General features: G+C 43.2%; 1 protein-coding gene across 3 annotated transcripts in view; it reads left to right on the top strand.

The window, feature by feature from the left end:
- The first annotated feature begins 2,894 nt into the window (after positions 1-2,894).
- Positions 2,895-19,168, top strand: part of TRIM36 (tripartite motif containing 36) — a 42,914-nt gene continuing 26,640 nt past the window's right edge. Inside the window, exon 1 of one of the 3 annotated variants that reach the window (XM_030567268.1) lies at positions 2,895-3,567. In XM_030567268.1, coding sequence (XP_030423128.1) covers positions 3,505-3,567 — 63 coding nt within the window. In that variant the 5' untranslated portion in view covers positions 2,895-3,504. Of the gene's footprint in view, positions 3,568-18,977; positions 19,118-19,168 lie in introns of those variants that run through there. The other 2 variants (XM_030567269.1, XM_030567270.1) reach the window with 2 other exon arrangements.

A 19,168-nucleotide genomic window follows, 5' to 3' on the forward strand; every position in this document is an offset into this window, starting at 1 on the left:
CCGGTTTGCTCTCTCGTTCCCCGAACCCCCGAGCAAGCAGGTCTCCTTCCCTGCGGTTTGCAGGGTGGTTCGGGGAACGCGAGAGCAAACCGCGGCGAAGCTGGTCTCCTTTCCCGGTTTGCTCTCGCGTTCCCCGAACCCCCCTTGAAGCCGCCCAACAGCGCTGCAGTGTGGCCACATCTAACACCACTTGCAGCGCTGGTTGCTGTAAGTGTGGCCACTCTGCAGCGCTGGCCCTATACAGCTGTACTAATACAGCTGTAACAACCAGCGCTGCAAAATTTTAGATGTAGACATGGCCTAAGTTACTAGGAAATAGCCCAAATAGCCACAGCAGACACTTCTGAAAACATGGCACATGTGCACTTTAACCTGTTTTAGACAGGAATACTGTCTTTCCAGGAGATTGCAATTACCTCTGGCTCTGATTCAGCAGAAAATATCCAAGGCCTTCTGACTTTTGCAGACCTCAGAACACAACAGCTGCCAAGAGAAAAATCAGCCTTGGAATGAAGAATTAACCCCCCTAACTCTTGCAAGCCAGTACTGAGGCATTCTAGAGTTGCTTAGAAGAGAACAGCTCATGAATCTCCATTTCCCAAGCTCTGCGACTACCTATCCTACCTCTGAGCTTTCATATGAGGAAAATATGGGGAGATCTTTCTGCCTCATCGCAGTTCGGCTGCAGGTTAGAGTTCTGCCGATGGCAGTGGGAGGGTGAATTGGGGCTTCCCTCATCAGAGGTACTGCAGCTCCAGTGACAGGCTCCTCAGTTTGAGTTATGGAAGGTCACCCTTCTGGCTTCCTGCTCCCTGGATCATGAGTTTTATGAGGTGGAAGAGATCTTTAAGGCCGTTTCAAACCATGTATCTCCTTTCCATTTATTTCTTCACTAATGTACTGACATTCAGTCAGCCAGGGAAGAAATCCCCTATGTTCTGATATTCTCAGTGAGACACCCAATGCCATTCTCATGAGTCTAATTACCACAAGTGAACATTTCAGCAGACCTTGCAGAGTCCATCTCAGGCAATTTCAAAACACTCCCAGCTCCCCAGGTGCTGCCACAAATACAACATGGTGGAATCTCAGTTACAACAGAAGCTGCTTTTCCATCTCAGTAATGGACAGGAGTGTAGCATCCCTTTGGGCTTCCTCCACAGTAACAGAAATATGAAAATTGTGCAGAAATCACCTGAATTGTGGGACACAACAGGGGGCTCATGGGAGCCTTACTCCTTCAGCCACAGTTCCTTCAGCCTCCTGGACCTATCCCATAAACTAGCATGAAAATTGCCTAAAATGACATGAGTCTGGGTTTCTTGCCCAAATTGTAGTATACTGCAATTAGTGCAGCAGAGCCCTGTGTGGGCCTATAGCTCAAATACAATAGTTTACTCCAGTACAAGTGTGATCATGCACACAATTAGTGTAAATTACATCCATATATGCTATACCAATTCAGTTTTGGGTATAATCAAGTCCTCCACTGCCTCATTCCCCCTCCCAAATGCATAGATTTTGGAAAACAAGGTGGAATCATGAGAGAGTTGGTGTTATTTGATATCCCCACATACCAACCCACTTTAAACCCCAGTGTCAAGTTACCCCCTTTGAAAAGAGGCATATAAACATCAGGAATATATACTATGTCTTTGTAAGTCACACCTGTAATCCATCTTACAAACTAGGGAAGGACATCAGTAATTTCTCAGGCAAAGAAAGACAGGTGAGATTTTAAATTGAAACTATCAGATATTTTTTAAAAGTCACAAATATTTGTTCTTGGAAGCAAAACTGTTTTGCAAAACATTATCAATAGAAAAAACTATGTTAACTGCTTTTTAAATTAATTGAAATATTTTTCTTTAGATTTAAACATTCTACTATAGTATTTTGCAGCTTCCACATTGCAACAAGGTTCTATAGTGCAAAAGAACCAGAAAGAAAAGCTGATTGTCCTTCAGGAGTTGTCTACATGGGGAAATTGATGCTCCCAGAATAGTTTCCTATGTGCATATTCTATTCCAGACTAAAAATCATTTTATTCCCAAAGAATTAGTGGGCTTTATGAGTGCACTAACTAATCTGGAATAAAATTACTTTTATTATGGAATGAGTGTCTACATAGAAACACCTAAGGCCTTATTGTGGAATAGCTATTACAGAATAGTTTATTCCACAGTAATCATTCTTGTCAATTTCTCTGTGTAAACAACCTATTAGGCCTTGATTCTGTAATCAGATTGATGGGTGTTCTATTATCAGATTGACCTACGTGATCCCCTGCGCTTGTTTCAGAGTGGCAGCCATGTTAGTGTGTTGTGTAGTTTGCCAGGGAGCAAGGTTCTTTCTGGTAGATCCAATTGTTGCACTGGGACCAAAGGGTTTTTTAAGCCATGTCTCACCTTAATATCTAATCACGGGTGAAGGTATGCTTTAGGCCCTGATCCTGCAAGAAATTATTCATATACTTAAATGTATGCACTCTGAGAAGTCCTGTGACTTCGATGAGACTGCTTAGAGTGTGCAAAGTTAAACAGGTGCATGTCTTTGAAAGATGAGGGCATTAGTTTATTTTCCTTGTCTAAGGTGAATTTAATGCTAAAAGTAAAGTAACAGCATTAATGAAAAAATTATTCCCATTTAAAAACCCACAGTTCTAATTACTTAATGTAATACAGGTAATGAACTGATTTTAACCTATAATTTTAAAATAAACAGTTCAGGAACATCTTTTAAATCTTCAGTCTGCTGCTGCATGTAACTCTTCACTTGAGCTCATCAAATCCCATAGTCTATTATGTTTTTTAAAAAGTAACCAAGCAAAACTGCACTCGATCTAAACGATCAATATAAACCTAGCTTCACATTATACAGGCCTAATAGGCTGATCTCCAGCGATGGCCTAGTATCTGTTGGACCTAATTTCCAGATGCCCTGGCCTGTTCCATTTTCTTTGCTGTGTATCAGTTCCTTTCTTTTGTTTGTTAACCTAAAAATAAGCTGATTGTTCTCGGGGAAAAGGCTTGGAAGACATACTGAAAGTCCCAAACGAATCAAAAGGCTGCATGAATAAACCAGAGCTGAAGACTCGATTAGACACATTTATTCATGTTACCTTCAGGAAATTGACGGGCTTGGAGTTTTGTTGTTCCCAGCTGATGAGATATACCCTGTAGGGGAGGGAGGAGAAAACAGTCAGTCTGTGTAGGCGGAGCTTGAATGTCCCGAGATAGAGTTCATCTAATGACATTTTCACATCACACAGCCGCTCACGTTTTTTCCGTTAGCTCATCTTCTCCTTGCCCGCATCACAAATAGATTCAGTGAAGACGGCGCAGCTCCTTTCTTTATTCCTTGAGAGCGCGCAGAGCGGGGTCTAATTTCTCTCTTTGGCAAAACTCCGGCCAAGACCAACGGCGAAAGTCAATGCTCTTGAAATTCGCTTGCCTTTAGGAGTTTGCTTCCTCGTTTTTTATTTGTTTGCATGCGTTACTAATCATGTGTGAGTCAGATGAAGGGAGTGAGTTTGCCTACATAATGAAGTTGATAGAAAAAGGCAAGGTAAGGAAAATGGGACCCAGAAACGACTCCTCGGAAGACTGTCTTGGTTAATTCCCCTACCGTTAGACCCCGGCAAGACACAGTGGGTGATGCGGGTATTTCCAGATTAGCGCTTTACTGTGGATGGCAAATGGATTTGACTGTGTAGAGTCAGGACATATAGGCAGGGCTGGATTTAGACTCAGCCGTAGATTTTCCTTCGCTCGCTGCAGCATATAAAGCACAAGGTGTGGGGTAGGGTTATTTGCATTCAAAACGCTTCACCTGGTCAGTTGTTGCTAAAGCCTGGATTAGCTCCAACTCGAGCGACTGATTTACACGGGTTGGGGGCAGGAACGAAAGATCTGTCAGAGCAAAACCAGATCGCGACTCAAGCGTGAAACTGATGGGATGAAACTCAGTCCCTCGGGCAGTGGGTCCGAGTTCTCCTCCCAGCCCGCGGACAATGTGAAACCCTCTTAATGGGTAGTCACAATAGGCAACAAGGCTCTCACTAATTAGAGTTCCCGCGAGCGGGAGGCCTTTCTTCTTCCCCAATCGTTCTGTGGGCGCTGCATGGGGCGCTTTGCTGGGGGCCCGGGGAGGGGAAAAGACCCCTCCAGGGCTGTCCTCTAAACTTGACTCCGGAATTGTTTACACCTATTGAGTAGTGGCGTGAGCCAGTCGGTTGCTGCGGACAATTAAATGCAGCCGCGCCATTGCTTTGTGTGTGAGCGCCTAGCGCCGCTCGGCCAGCTGCTGCCTGGGGCAGCGTCCGTTCCAGCAGCGCTTTCCACTCCGAGCTCGGCTGCCCGCCCTTGGAATGCAGCCCCGCTCAGAACGCCGGCGTGTGAACGGGGCTTCGGCCACGGCGAGGTGACTCCCGAACTAGGGCTTCCCACCCGGTCCGCAGCGCTCACTGGCTGAGGCTGGAGAAGCGGGATTCCCGGGGCGAGCCGGGAGCAGGGGGAGGAGCTAGTCCCCAAGAGCTAAATGGGAGTCACAGTAACCGACAATGGCAGAGAGACATGAGCCCTGTCAGGCCATCCAGCCCACCCCCTTGATGGTGCACTCCTCAGCTAGACTGGGGGTGGCCAACCTGGGGCTCCAGAGCAACAACTGGCTCTTTAGAAGTTATATGGCTCCTTGTAGAGGTACCTACTCCAGGGCTGGAGAACTACAGGTGCCAACTTTCCAATGTGCCGGGATGTGTGTGTGCTCACTGCTCAACTCCTGGCTGTGCCACAGGCCGTGCCGCTATGCCACCCTTTCTGCCCACTCCCCTTAGCCTGCTATGCTCTCACTCTTCCCCCCCACGCCTCCTACACCCCCCCATGTAACAGCTAATCAGGAGGTGAGGGGGTGGGAGGTGCTGATCAGCAGGGCTGCTGGTGGGCAGGAAGCACTGAGGGGGTGGGGGGGAGAGCTGATGTGGGGCCGCTGTTGTATTATTGTGGCTCTTTGGCAACGTACATTGGTAAATTCTGGCTCCTTCTCAGGCTGATCTATGGTGCATTCTCATTACTGATATATTCTACTGATGATGCAGTAGGACTGCAAAGATGTACACACATGCTTAACTTTTTAAACATGTGACTAGTCCCATTGAACTCAATGGCCATGCCTACACTAGAGGGGAAAGGTCTTTTTACTGCATGTTATATAATTCTAGTGTGGACAAGGCAAGCTGTCCTTTTAATAGGTTGGCTGGGTGAGGGTAAACCATGGGCTGTGCAGTGGTGTGCTCCTCTTCTAGCTAATGTGTGAAAACTGCAATTTGCCTTGTCTATGCTGAGTTTAAAAACACACTTTTTTCCTCATGTAGACATGACCTGTGAGGGCACTCACATGCTTAGTTAATCATATGGATACGCCTTTGCAAGATTGGAGCCTATGTCATTTGTAACGCACTAAATTATTTGGTCTCTGAGGGCTGATCGACCCAACTACATGCTCGGGGATGTGAAAAATCCACACCCCTGGGCAGATTGTTAAACCAACCTAAATCCCCATGTAGACAGCAATAGGCTGAATTCTTCCGTTGACCTTCTTCTGCCAGTCAGGGAAGTGGATTACCTGTGCCAAAGAGACAGCCCCTCCCTTTAGCATAGGAAGTGTCTGCGCTGAAGCGCTAGAGTGGCACAGCTACAGTATTAAAACCCAAGGCTATGCCTACACTTAAATCTGGGCTAGTCAAAATTCTGACATTGTCTTGCTGCTGCATCATTCCCTTACTGTAGTGTGTGCAGTGTAGAATCCAAAGTAGAATAAAAAATGAATGTGAAATTGTCAGGGGTGTTCTCATTTAAATGCTTTGGGGGAAGGGGCACATTGGTGAATTCTTCTCTGAAACAAAAGGTTGTTAAAAATCTCTGGAAGAAAACTCTGTGCCATGATAATGTGGTGGGGGGGGGGGAAGGAGAGGAGAAGGGAGCTGGGAGTTGGACCTCTTGAATTCTATCTGCCTGTGCCAAATTGTGGTGCTGTCTGTGCCAGTGTAGATATAAACAGTGGCAATGTTTTTAAAAGAGGATATTTATTTTTAAGGCCACAATTGGTGTGGTAATGCTGTAGTGGAAAGATAGCCATGTAGCAGGAAATGATTCAGAACTTGCAGATATGGCTTGGGGGAAATGGCAGTGTCTGCATCTTCTAAAATTTTACAGAACAAAAAAAAACAACCCTTCTTGTATGTGACAGATATGATGCTAATGCAAGGATATCTCAGTCAGACTTGCTTTCCCCAAAAGCCTATGCCATAGTTTGTGATAGTTTAACAATCTGACCACCCACAGTACTTTAATCTGCAGAGGGGATGATTTTGGGCACTCTTCCTCTTTCTGTTTTTAAGGAGTGATCAATGCTTTGTACAAAAGTGGTTTTGTCATCTTCATGGCATTTTTCCCCCTCCAATTCTCTTTATAAGCAACTGTAATTTGGAAATGATAGCTGGAATTATAAATGTTTGGGGTGAATAGGGTGACCAGATGTCCCGATTTTATAGAGACAGTCCTGCTATTTGGGGCTTTGTCTTATATAGGCACCTATTACCTCCCACCCCCATCCCGATTTTTTCCTACTTGCTGTCTGGTCACCCTAGAGATGTGGGAAATTTCCCTGCCTCTTTGCAGTTTTCTGTTTCTCTGGCCAGTACTATAAGCCCTGCTAACGGGGATTTGTGCCTGGTGCCCTATGGCTCAACAAGATAATTCTGAAGACAAATGTTTGCCTGTCATGGATCAGATTGCTCTAAATGATGTGCATAATAAAAATTGTTTCCAAAGGAAGGAATCACCTCCTACCCTTGAACTGGCCTGTAAGAGTTTTATTTCCATCCCCTCCTCTACAAATGATTGTTCTGTGCTGATAACTGGTGCCAAATTGTCCCATTACATCTATGCAACAACATGTACTTCAGTGGGTAGCATAGGGTTGAATGTCAGTGTAGAACTTGACGGCTAATTTCACAAAAAGCCATTCTGCATTCCTTATACACCCCAACTCCCACTTGACTGACTTTCTTCAAAAATCCCAACTCCCCATGTAAGATGGTACCTTTTTCTGCATCTTCTGACCCCTTGATTTACAGGCTTTTCTATGGTAATCCTCACAATCTCTAGGTACCTCAATATATGTCTGTAAGGTCGGGAGGCTAAGCATTTTCCTAGTTTTACAGCAGAACTGTGGCATAGGGGAAATGGTTGATCTTCATCCAGATCTCTTGAGTCCCAGCTCAGTGTCTTAACCACAAGACCATCCTTCCTTGTTGTCCCTTGTCTCGTCTTCAGTAAACGTAAAATGCTAATGATATTGTATATCATATCTCGTTTTTGTTACTCTCCATTATATGAAATACTACTTAGCAACAACGGCATCTGAAAATACTTAATAAAAACAAATCTCTTCCCCTGTCCATTCACAAAATTGTCTCCCATTTATATATCGTTTTTTTTGTTTCCATTTGGAATAGATCTTGGAATTCACATGGTGGGTTCCCTAATGGCAGCGACATAAATATTTAATGCTGAGTAATGTAAAATATATATTTGTATAATTGCATAACGGATGTCAATGCAGCTCTGGAAATAGTGTTTCGTTCTGACCCTGCTTCAGTTAATGTTTTCTTGCCTGGCTCTATAAGAGGAGACTATAAATCAATGAGAAATGTAAGTGATATTTTAGTTTATCCATGACTATTTTTAACTGTAGACTTTTGTTGTTTATGTAAGCACAACATATATAACATTGTTCAATTCCCCAGGCTCTTTTCTTCACTCCTTTTACTCCAGTTTTTTCTTTCTTTGATCTGGCTCTCCAGAGAGCATGTGATTAATAACAAGCAGCTTTAAAAATATTGGTTCTAAACAAAAAAAATGTACAATAAAGAATACTTTAAAAAACAAACCAAAACCTAATTAGAACACCATCACTTTTAAATAGTATTTTAAAAGGCATTTGGAAGTCAGGAAACTCATAATTCAGGCTCTTCAAATAATCTAAACTCTGCCTCTGTATTCCTGTCTATGATCCATTCCTGAATAGTGTTTGTATGTACATTGATAACTGTCTTATGATGCAGTTCCTGCTTAATCTTAGGAGAGAATATAGTTATAGCTCTGTACAGTGGTACAAAAACTGAGCTGTGTGAGGAATTGAAAAGAGGAAGTATAATAGGGTTTATTAGCAGCCATATAGCCCTAGCTTCAGGCAGAGTCACAACTTCAAAGTGCTCTTAAACAGCTATTTTTAGAATGTAGTCCCAGCCCTGCTAGCCCAAGTTTGTTGACGCAGTTTGGGAGGCTTGCTCCAAAATTCTGTGTAGACATATTGACTCACTTGAATCGAACAGGAGTTAGTGTTTCGTGTTGTGTAAGTATCAGACTTCAGATGTTTCTTGCTATCAATGGGTGAGTGTTTGAGTTGGTGGTCCATATGTGATGAGGGTTGGTGCTTTGTTTTAGAAGTTATATTATTTTTAAACAGCACCTGAAAGTGCATTAGTCATTTCCCTGATGGATTTTGTCCTGTTCTGAAGAGCTTACAGGAGCTAAGGACATGATGTGACAAGGGAAGACAAAACATAAGGAGGAGGTAGTGGGAATAGAAAAGCATTGATAATCCTATCATTGGGTATCTGTTGTTTGGTGATTTATGCACATTTTATGTCTGGTTTTATGAGGTAAGGTTTAACAAGCAACTTTAATCCTGAATTATGAATTTTCCATGACTTCAAAATGCTTTTAAAATAACTACAATGATCTAAATGCCATTACTTCTTGGAAGATTGAATTCTGCCTTAATGAAGTGTATTTTGGTTTGGATGTTTTCTTAAAAAAAAAAAATTAAAAGTGGCTGCATTGTCACAGTATATGTTACATTTGTATGGGAAGTGAGTACTCTTCAAGCTCCAGGTGTAGAGAAGCCGTAGCCCCAGCAGATCTGAAGCTCTCGTTCATTGTTGTACGCTACTGCTTCCTGGATCACTTGGCACAGCAAAGTGGGGTAGCTGCTGCTGCTCCCTGGGTTGCCCTTCATGTGAAACAGGATGCTACAGGTTTGGGGCAGAAAAGATGTGCTGGACTTCTCTTTACTCTTCAGAGTAGTAGACGCATACTAGCCAGTGATTAATTTGTGATGCCTGGGCTCAAACAATTAAGTGCCGGGGTTCAAGCACTTTTTTTACACTCATAACTGATGCAGCAATCCCAGAGGTCCTGGGGCCATGACCTGTCAAGCCTAAAGATGGTGGGGCTCAGCCCTGGTATAAATTAAGCACTGATACCAGGTGCATTCATTTTGCCATAGTTGAAGAGTATCATAACATCTTGGGACTTTGGAAAGCAAAGTCTTTATCCACTGAGCAGTTTCCATGGTGCTGTATCTGCACCAGTTAAGAATGAAACCTTGAACCTGTGCAGTTCAGCTGAGAAAGTTTATAAACTGGCCTGGCAGAGTTTGTAAGACCAACTAGGGTTCAGGTCCTGTAGCACATCTCTGCTCCTGGAGATTGAGTTGCCAGACCCAAGCACTGTTTAGCACCTATAAATGGCTTAGTACACTGAAAGAGCCATAGAAATTAAAGCCTTCTCTGGCCATGTTTACAATATGGTGCCATAACTATGTCAGCGTAACTCCCAGCATAACCTTCTAGAGTAGATGCAACCTACAGTGATGTTAAGGGTTTTTCCATTGCTATAGGAACACCACCTCTTCAAGCAATGGAAGCATTTTTCCATCAGCTTTCTTTCATCTACACCAGGACTTAAGTTGGCCTAGCTACACCACTCAGGCAGGTGGATTTTTCACACCCCTAAGAAGTGTAGCTATGTTTATCTAAGTTTTAAGTGCAGCCCAAACCTCTGATTCTGTAGATCTCATATTTTTCCACCTTGTATTTCAGAAGGTGGCAACTGTGGGTAAAGGATGAAGCTGATGGTTTTGGTGGTTGGCTGCATGTATTAATCAGAAATCCATTGTTGCCTTTACATTTATTTGAATTTTGCAGTGCCTCATAAAAATAAGATCCTTGCCCTGAAGAGCATGCAAACTGAATTCAGCATGATACAACTAGTGAGGGGCGTAAACAGGTAAAGTGGGGGACTGGAGAGGAAGAGGAGGATGACTCCATAGCGCTTGAGCCATTTTGATGGTTAACTTTTTTCAGATTGTGTATCCTCCCTCTCAATTGCCATAGTCTTCATCTCATTGAATGTGGTCGGTGAGGTGGCTTAGCAAATGGACTCTAGGCGTGTTCTAAGTGTTAGGAACAGCACTGAAACAACTTTGAAGGGAGAAACTGCCCAATGTAGGGGCTTGGCAGCAAGGACAAAGTATTTGAATCTCCTGTGCAGTGCTGTGGGAGGCAATGAAGTAACCTCAAAGGTAGGTGGATGAGAAGGTCCAAGTGAGGAGCAAAAGAAATGACTTTGGTAGCCACATTTTGGATGGAATGGAGGGGGGAGACATTGTTTTTTTATATTTATCTAGGATTATGTTTAGAAACAACCAAACCAAACTACAAAACACAGCTATTGTGGAAGCTCTCTGAACTTGGGACAGGTGTTTTAGACGCTGATAAACTCTAAATAAAGACCTAAGCACTGCACCTCTCCTGTGTGGGTGCCACTATTCCTTGTGGAGTTCATAAAGTCACCTGGAAAGAGCTTGTAAAATAAAGTATACAGACATATTAATCACTTCAAAATTAAGAATACCATCCATAACAATTTCCAGGAACAATGGCTTTATTCTGAAGAAAAAAAATAGAGAAGATGAAAGAAATTGAATGGTTAAACTTTGAGTTATTATGGGAAGCTAGTTACAGCCTTCATGTGACAATGGCTGTGTACGTATAATAATAGACTAAGCAAACATTCTCTAGAACAGTAATCCCCTTTCCTTTTAACAACCAATAATGGTATTCATCTAAAATATGTTTGTGTGGGTATGTTATAGCAAAACCGTATTCTTTCTTCTCTCCTTATTTTACAAAGCACTTGTCCACTCTTCAGAGTAACACAACTGAAGGATAAATATCTAGAATACAAAGACTAGCTCATACTCCCCAAACCAGTTGTATCTCCCAAACTAAAAATAGCACCTTTAGCCAGGCCACTCTAAATAACCTTCCTTGCTAGGTTAACCTGCATCCTGAAACCCTTACATCTAGGAAAAGCCCAGGAGAACACATGAGCCTTGCTGTACGTTCTGAAGCTCAACTTCTTTGGATCTAAGAGGGATGTAATCAGCAGAATTGACAATTCGCAGAGAACGCTTTTCCACTCGCCTCCTTGTTTTTAACCAATGAACTCTGAGCTCAACTCTGTCACATCCATCCTGATTGCAAATGCCACAGTGTTGCACAGAGGGAGAGGTGTGTCTCTAGAAGCCAGGTCACAAACTGTTCTAAGCTCTTTAGGGCAGGGACAATCTTTGTGTTGCATGTAAAGTGCCTAGTCCTGGACTGGGGTCTTTAGGCACTATCACAATACAAATGAAAAACAATGTAGCGAAATAATTTAGTTTACTTAAAACTAGTTCTTCATATCCTACCTGGAAATTACCTGAAAGCCAGTGCAAACCAATGCCTGGGAGACCTATTGTGAATTAGTGAACAAGTTAACAAATACAGTTTAAGGACATGGGAGGGAAAAGCAAGGATAATGGATCATAAAATATATTTCAGTTTAACGGTTCTGCCAGTCATGCATTATGGGAATGCAAAGCACTCTGGCTATGCCTCCTATACTGTGGGGGCCAGGAAAACATAGTGTAGCTAACTCTATGCTGCATAGGGACTCCCAAGCCCCAGGGACTCTCATTAGGACAGCTTTCCAGACAACCTTTCTACAGAGACAACTAACAAAGCCACCTACTCTGGTGGTGGTTTTCTGACTAATTTATTTAATGGTGCTTCCCTTCCTTTTCCTTCTCAGTGATGCAGCAATATGAACAAAAATGATGCAGGGGAAACTGCCCTGAGAATGCAGTAGTTCTGGAGTCAAGGGATGTCAAAAAGATAGTAAATTAGGTGTCCAGGGGGATTAAAGGGGAGGGGTTAAAGGGAGAACATGTGTTTCTCCTTTCCAGATCTACTAGTTGGAGTCCAGGCCTCTCAGCCCTTTCATCCATGCAGTGTCTTAATAGGCTGGGGAAGCCCAGCTAATTAAAATCCTGCTCTCAAAGTACTTTGAAGTCAAAGTAAACAGACACATAAGCAAATTAATACCTTAGTGATCGATTATAGGATTGAACAAATAGTCACTCACAAAATCCTGACACTAACAATTGTTGGCACTACAACAAGGGGTATAGCCTTATCTATGCTAGCAAAATTAACCATTGTTGGTAACGGGTATTGGCAAGGGTACCTCTTGAACTAGTGTGGACTGTGTTATAAGTGCAAGTGTTGCCAAGGCCAAACCCTTCTCAGTACTATTCAGAGATGGTGGCAGTGCCAAACAGGGTTTGTTCTTGGCTGCACTTGATAGCTGAACCATATTCAGCACCAATTCAGTCATGTCTGTTAGCAATAGGTACTCTTGCTAATGTAGACAAAACTGGGTGATGCTTTCAAAGCTCTGATGGAACATGCGTATAGAATCAAGGAATTCTTAAATGTAAAGGATAATGCAGTTACTCATAAATTTCCAAATTAAGTCTTAATTCATGGTTAATTAGCCTCTTGGAAGCTTGACAATAAAACATTTCCTCACTAACCTGTTTTTTCTCCCTTGTCTGTGCTACAGAGCTACATGAGATTTGGCTAACTGACATTTTCCAGTTAAAAAAGCATGTAAAAATTAGTGACACAGTTAATGCCAGTAACTTTAAGTACAACATTCTGAATTTTGTTAGGAGGGTGGTTTACAAAGCAAACTTGAAATAAAATGGCTGCATCTGTCTTTTTTCTAAAATAAATAAACCATTTTCCTCTGTTTTGAATATAAATATTTCTTTGCAATGCTGAAAATGCAAAAAGATCACCACTGTGTTCACCATTTCCAGCAAATGCAATTTACCAGTAAAATTTCACTGTTCAAGCCCAGTAAAGTAAATAATGATGAAAAGCAAATTACTATTTACAATTTTTTGGTATTCATGAATCATCTGAAGTGGCATTAGTAACATCATTAAAGAATTTTGGGGGGAAAAACATACCTGACTATCTTGATTACATTCTTTTAAACTGACTTTACTTTGTGTTTTTGTGTGTGTGTATGTAACATGTAGGTCAAATGTAGGGCTTATCAAACTTAGCAGCCTTTTAACATTGAAACTCAGGCCATAACTCAATCTGTTTAATTAACTAAACCTCTTTCCATTCTGTGAATTAAGGACATTGTATGTCTTAACTTTGAATTTCCTAGCTAATGCATTTTTTTTTCATAAGCTTAACTATACATGACCACAGATGGTAATATTTCTGCCCCTCCCCCAATATCTAAAGATGCTAATCCATATTATGTGGGAGTTTAATTTATTTTTTTTGTCCTGGATGTGAGTGGAGAGGAGGTATTCTGTATATTTTCAAATGGAAGCTTGTTGGAAAAGGGGAAGGTGAGACGCACACAAACCTCTGGGTTTTTCAGCTGTTTATCTGAAAGGCTCTTAAGCAAAGTGAGCTGTCATGGGATAACAGGTCCTGTCATGGAGTGGTAACTGGTTAAAATGTAGGAAACAAAGAGTAGAAATAAATGGTCAGTTTTCAGAACAGAGGGAGGTAAATAGGGTATCCCTCAGAGGTCTGAAATGGAAACAGTCCTAGTCAACATATTCATAAATGATCTGGAAAAAGGAGTAAGCAGTGAGGTGGTAAAATTGGCAGATGATCCAAAACTACTCAAGATAGTTAAGTCCAAAGCAGACTGCAAAGAGCTACAAAAGGATCTCACAAAACTGGGTGACTGGGCGACAATGTGACAGGTGAAATTCAATGTTGATAAATGCAAAGTAATGCACATAATCCCAACAATATATATATAAAATGATGGGGTCTAAATTAGCTGTTACCACTCAAGAAAGAGATCTTGGAGTCACTGTGGCTAGTTCTCTGAAAACATCCACTCAATGTACAGCAGCAGTCAAAAAAGCGAACAGAATGTTGAGAATCATTAAGAAATGGGATAGGATATTAAGCCAGAAAACATATTGCCTACATAAATTCCTGGTATGTTCACATCTTGAATACTGTGTGCAGATGTGGTCGCCCCATCTCAAAAAAAAAAAAAAAAAAGATATATTGGAATTGGAAAAGGTTCAGAAAAGGACAACAACAATGATTAGTAGTATGGAACTGCTGCCATAGAAGGAGAGATTAATAAGACTAAGAATTTTCAGCTTGGAAAAGAGATGACTAAGGGGGGATATGATAGAGGTCTATAAAATCATGACGGTGTCCAGAAAGTAAATAAGGAAGTGTTATTTACTCCTCATAACACAAGAACTAGGGGTCACCAAATGAAATTAATAGGCACCAGAATTAAAACAAACAAAAGGAAGTATCTTTTCACACAACACACAGTCAACATGTGGAACTCTTTGTCAGAGGATATTGTGAAGGCCAAAACTATGGCCTTGGCTACACTGGCGCTTTACAGCGCTGCAACTTTCTTGCTCAGGGGTGTGAAAAAAACACCCCCGAGTGCTGCAAGATACAGCACTGTAAAGTGCCAGTATAAACAGTGCCGCACCGCCGGGAACGCAGCTCCCAGCGCTGCAAGCTAATCCCCATGAGTGCTTGGCTACACTCAAAACTTCAAAGCGCTGCTGTGGGAGCGCTTTGAAGTGTGAGTGTGGTCCCAGCGCTGCACGTACTCCGCCTCCTCATGGGGATTACCTTGCAGTGCTGGGAGCTGCACTCCCAGCGCTGCGGCACTGTTTACACTGGCGCTTTACAGCGCTGTATCTTGCAGCACTCAGGGGGATGTTTTTTTCACACCCCTGAGCGAGAAAGTTGCAGCACTGTAAAGCGCAGTGTAGCCAAGGCCTATAACAGGTTTAAAAAGAACTAGATAAATTCCTGGAGGACAGGTCCATCAATTGCTCTCATTCAGGATGGACAGGGATGGTGTCCCTAGCCTCTGTCTTCCAAAAGCTGGGAATGCATGACGGGATGGATTATTTGATGATTTCCTGTTCATTTCCTCTAGGGCACCTGGCATTGGCCACTGTTGGAAGACAAGATACTGGGCTAGGTGGAGCTTTGGTCTGACCCAGTGTGGCCATTCTTATGTTTTTATCCATCCACACTGCCATTAAAGAAGAGAGAGCTCCTGGCCTGTTCCTCCCCGCTTTTCTAAAATTACACTCCACATTTCTTTCCGATGCCTTGGATGACATACATTTGATGCTCTTTGGGGCAAGGACCATGTCCTTTTTTTTTTGTTTTGTTTGTTTACTTTTGTTTTTGGTGACTGGAAAACACCCAGTACATTTTTAACACAGAGTGCACCTTAATATTTGTGCAGCAGTTTGAAGATTTATGTTTTAAACACCCTGAGGTCTTATCTGTACTAAACTTTTTGGGGGAAATTTCCCATCACTGGTAGCAACAGCAAGCATAGGTGAAAACAGGACACAGGTTTCTTTACCACCGTTGTCCAGACCTGTTCTAAGCAAGATGAGCTGGCCTGGCACAGAGTGCACCCTGTTTTTCCTAATCTAACCTGATGCAGCAATGGTGTGAAACTTCCCAAAATAGTCTAGCATGGGCACAGCCTAGGAGGCAGATAATCTTATCCCCTTATCTAGATAAGAATTAGGATCTTGCCTATACCAGAAAAGTGACCTAGTTTTATTTTTTTTTTAAATCCATCTAGTTAAACTAGTGCAAATCCATAAAGATGATGCACATAAACCAGGTTCAATCCTACCTTATATTAAACTACTTATTTAAAGTAAATTGATACAAACAAGGGTCAAATTCTATTACGTCTCTGCTTTAGAATTTAGCACTTGTTTAAGTAGCTCAGTGTAAAAATTTAATTTAGTTTAAACTGATGCACTTTTCTAGTACAGAAGGCGTAAATCACAGCAGTTATGTGCTTTTTCCCATTACCGCAGAGGGAGTTAATAGCAGAGGTGGGATTAGGTGGGAATTCCTGACTTCTTCTAGTTTTGGACACAATCAGTTCAATGTATTTGTTCCTTCCCCCTGCCCCCTTCATTCCACTCTCTTTTTGTTTGCCCTTCTTCCCTTTTTGGGAAAATCTTGAATTCCAGTCTCTCGCTCCCAGGACACCAGTTGAGAAAGAGGTACCTTGCAGAGCTCTTTCAGATGACTATAAAATGACATCTGGTGCTTTTCTCCCCACAAACTTCTGAGTTCTGGCCGAGCTATTTTCTCAGCACAATACTGATTGACATGGCGAGGGGAGGGGGACAAGAATTGAACTGAAGTTGTATAACTTAGATATGTGAATAACGTAGCTGAAGTTGATGTACTTAGATCTACTTACCGCGGTGTCTTCACTGCAGTAAGTCGACTGCTGGCGCTCCCCCCGTCGACTCTGCCTGCACCTCTTGCTCTGATGGAGTACCTGAGTCAATGTGAGTGCTCGGCGCTCAATTTATCACGTCTTCACTAAATGTGATAAATTGACCCCTGCTGGATCAATCACTCTGAAGGTAGATGTAGGCATGCCCTCAGACTCAGTCTTGAACTATGATGTACTTCCACTAGATTGCAGAATGTCCATCCTGCTGCAAAGAAGAATCATTCCTTTATTGCTAGTTGTTCCTTAGCTACAATGATAGGCGCAGGATGGTGCTTCTGTATCAACATTAGTAGGATGAAACTGAGAATTCTATCACTATAGGCATCACTGTTCTGTGATTAGTTCACAACAAGGACATAAATTGATCATAGAACATTGGTGCCTATGCTGGTAGAACTTTCCGTTTCATCCTAGGCAGTCTTATTTAAATGCTTTTGAGATGTATGATGGCTACTAGAAAGTGTACCTGTCTCTCTCTTCCCCCATAATATAGTATACCATTTTCTTGTAGAGAAAATGCTCTTTGTCTCCATTGCTGATACAGCCTCAATTCTATCAACATAAACAAAACAAACTTTGTTTTACTGCACCTTATCTCCTCAGTACCTGAGCACTTTGTGTTAATTAGATTCACGATAGCAAAGTCTGTGAACTTCAGAGTGGCTACTCTCCCTTTTGGTGTCCTTGAAGTCTGTGCTTGGAGTGGGGTTCTATTATTTATTTATTTATTTATTTATTTTAGGGGGAAGAATGGAGAGGGAGAGAAAAAATAGATGAGAACGGTTGTTGAGAATGTCATTTTGGTCATGGTGGGAAAATGTGATCAAAGAGAGAGGTAACTGTAGTTTCTTAAAGACAGTCAGATTCTAGACTCACCTAGTCTCTTCATTTTACTTCACAGCTGGATACCTTCGACAAAGGGCCTATTTACATTAAGGAATTTTACTTACATGAGTTTGGTTTGGTATGTTAAAGGATCAAGCTACACTTGTGTAAGTACTGCTTTACATCAGTGCAGCATGTTTATGGTGCAAACCCTTAATGATATTGATGCAGTTATACCATTACACTGGTGCAAATTTATTTATTACAGACAGGGCTTATGGACCCAGGGACGTTATTACTGTATAATGTAGAGTGTGACTATAAAGCATAAAGCACTATCTATTCCAGAATAGCTCTCTGTGTGGACACTCTTACACTGGGATAAGTGTGTCCACATGGGGTGCTTATCCAGTCAATTTCCCATGTAGACAAGTTGTATTTACCTTGTCTCCAACTCTCACGTTCTTTTTTCCCTCAGTTTTATGATCTGCGTTGTCGCAGAGAAGTGCTTTTGTCTTGATGGTTCATAAATAGAGATGTTGAGTAAAACTTTTAGAAGTGCCTAAATCCCATTTTCAAGAGTGAGATTGAGATTTATGTTCCTAAATCTAGATTTCAAAAGTGATTTAGGCATGTTTGAAAGTGTTACCCTTTGTGTACTCTAATGCATCTGGAATTTGGTATATTCCTGGCTCTAAAGATTATGACCAAAGCCTTGAAAGGGCAAGGGTGGTGCATTGGGAGGGAGGTACTGGAGTGCAGGCTGGACGTGCTCCTGGCAGCATAAACCATACAAGTAGTAGGCAGCTGCATTTTGCACCAGCTGGCGCTTTTGCAGCCTTGGCAAATCTGCAAGCCTGCTAGCACCGCCTGGATAATTTGGCACTGAAAACACAAGGTGTTTTAAAATGTAGATAGGAGATGTTGTTTACTTTTCCTTGTGGCATAAGGTAGCATTAAGGATTTTCTGAATGTGTGCAAAATACTTCACTCTTGACTATTTGTTTTCACTCGAGGTGGGGGGAGAGTTAACAGAGAGGGTGGGATATTTAGGTGTGAGGGTCCCGTTCTGTATCACTTCTTCCAGTGTGACTTGTTTCATTTAAAAAACAAAAAACCTCTTGCTCACCTCTCACTTCTCCCCTTGTTGCTAGAGTTTAAGTCCCCTGCCCGGCCACGTCTCATTTACAGGCGGAGGAGGACAATCCTTCCCCCCGGCTGGATTTTAAGGGAAGCCAGTCTGGGTTCAGCCTCCTGCAGGATGAGGGGGAGAGTGAGTGTGTTGCCCCGTGTCCCCTTTCTGAGGCGGGGGAAGCAGCGATTCTCCTGCCCTCCGCCTGCCGCGCTGGGCGTGGCCCTGGGGCCGGTCCCTGCTGGACAGCGCCGGTCCCAGCCGCGCCGCCCCAGGCCCCCCGGCGCTGCCCCTTGCCCTCCTCTTGGCGGGCGGGAGCCGGGCCGGCTGGGGGCGGTTCGGGGGGGCGAGGGTCGCGCTCCCTCCTCCCGGACAAAGGTGCCAGGTGTCGCCCCGCCCCTCATTGTGCGGTAGGCGCCGTCGCCAGGCCGCCCCGCCCCGCCCCGGCCAGCTGCTGCGCTGTCTGGGAGCCTGTAGCCTCCTCCGGCCCCGCGCTCCGCCCGCAGGAGAGCCCGAGCCCGGGCGGTTCCAGGATGGAGGGCGATCGGCTGGAGCCCGCCGTGAGTGCGGGGCGCGGGGGTTCTCGCGGCCGGCTCGGGGTGCGGTCGGGCGGACGGTGGGTGCTTGGCCCCGAAGGGTCCCGGGGCGCTGTGAAGGCGGGAGATTC

This window comes from Gopherus evgoodei, chromosome 6 (genome assembly GCF_007399415.2).
Source record: "Gopherus evgoodei ecotype Sinaloan lineage chromosome 6, rGopEvg1_v1.p, whole genome shotgun sequence".
In the NCBI taxonomy this organism is placed as follows: Eukaryota; Metazoa; Chordata; order Testudines; family Testudinidae; genus Gopherus; species Gopherus evgoodei.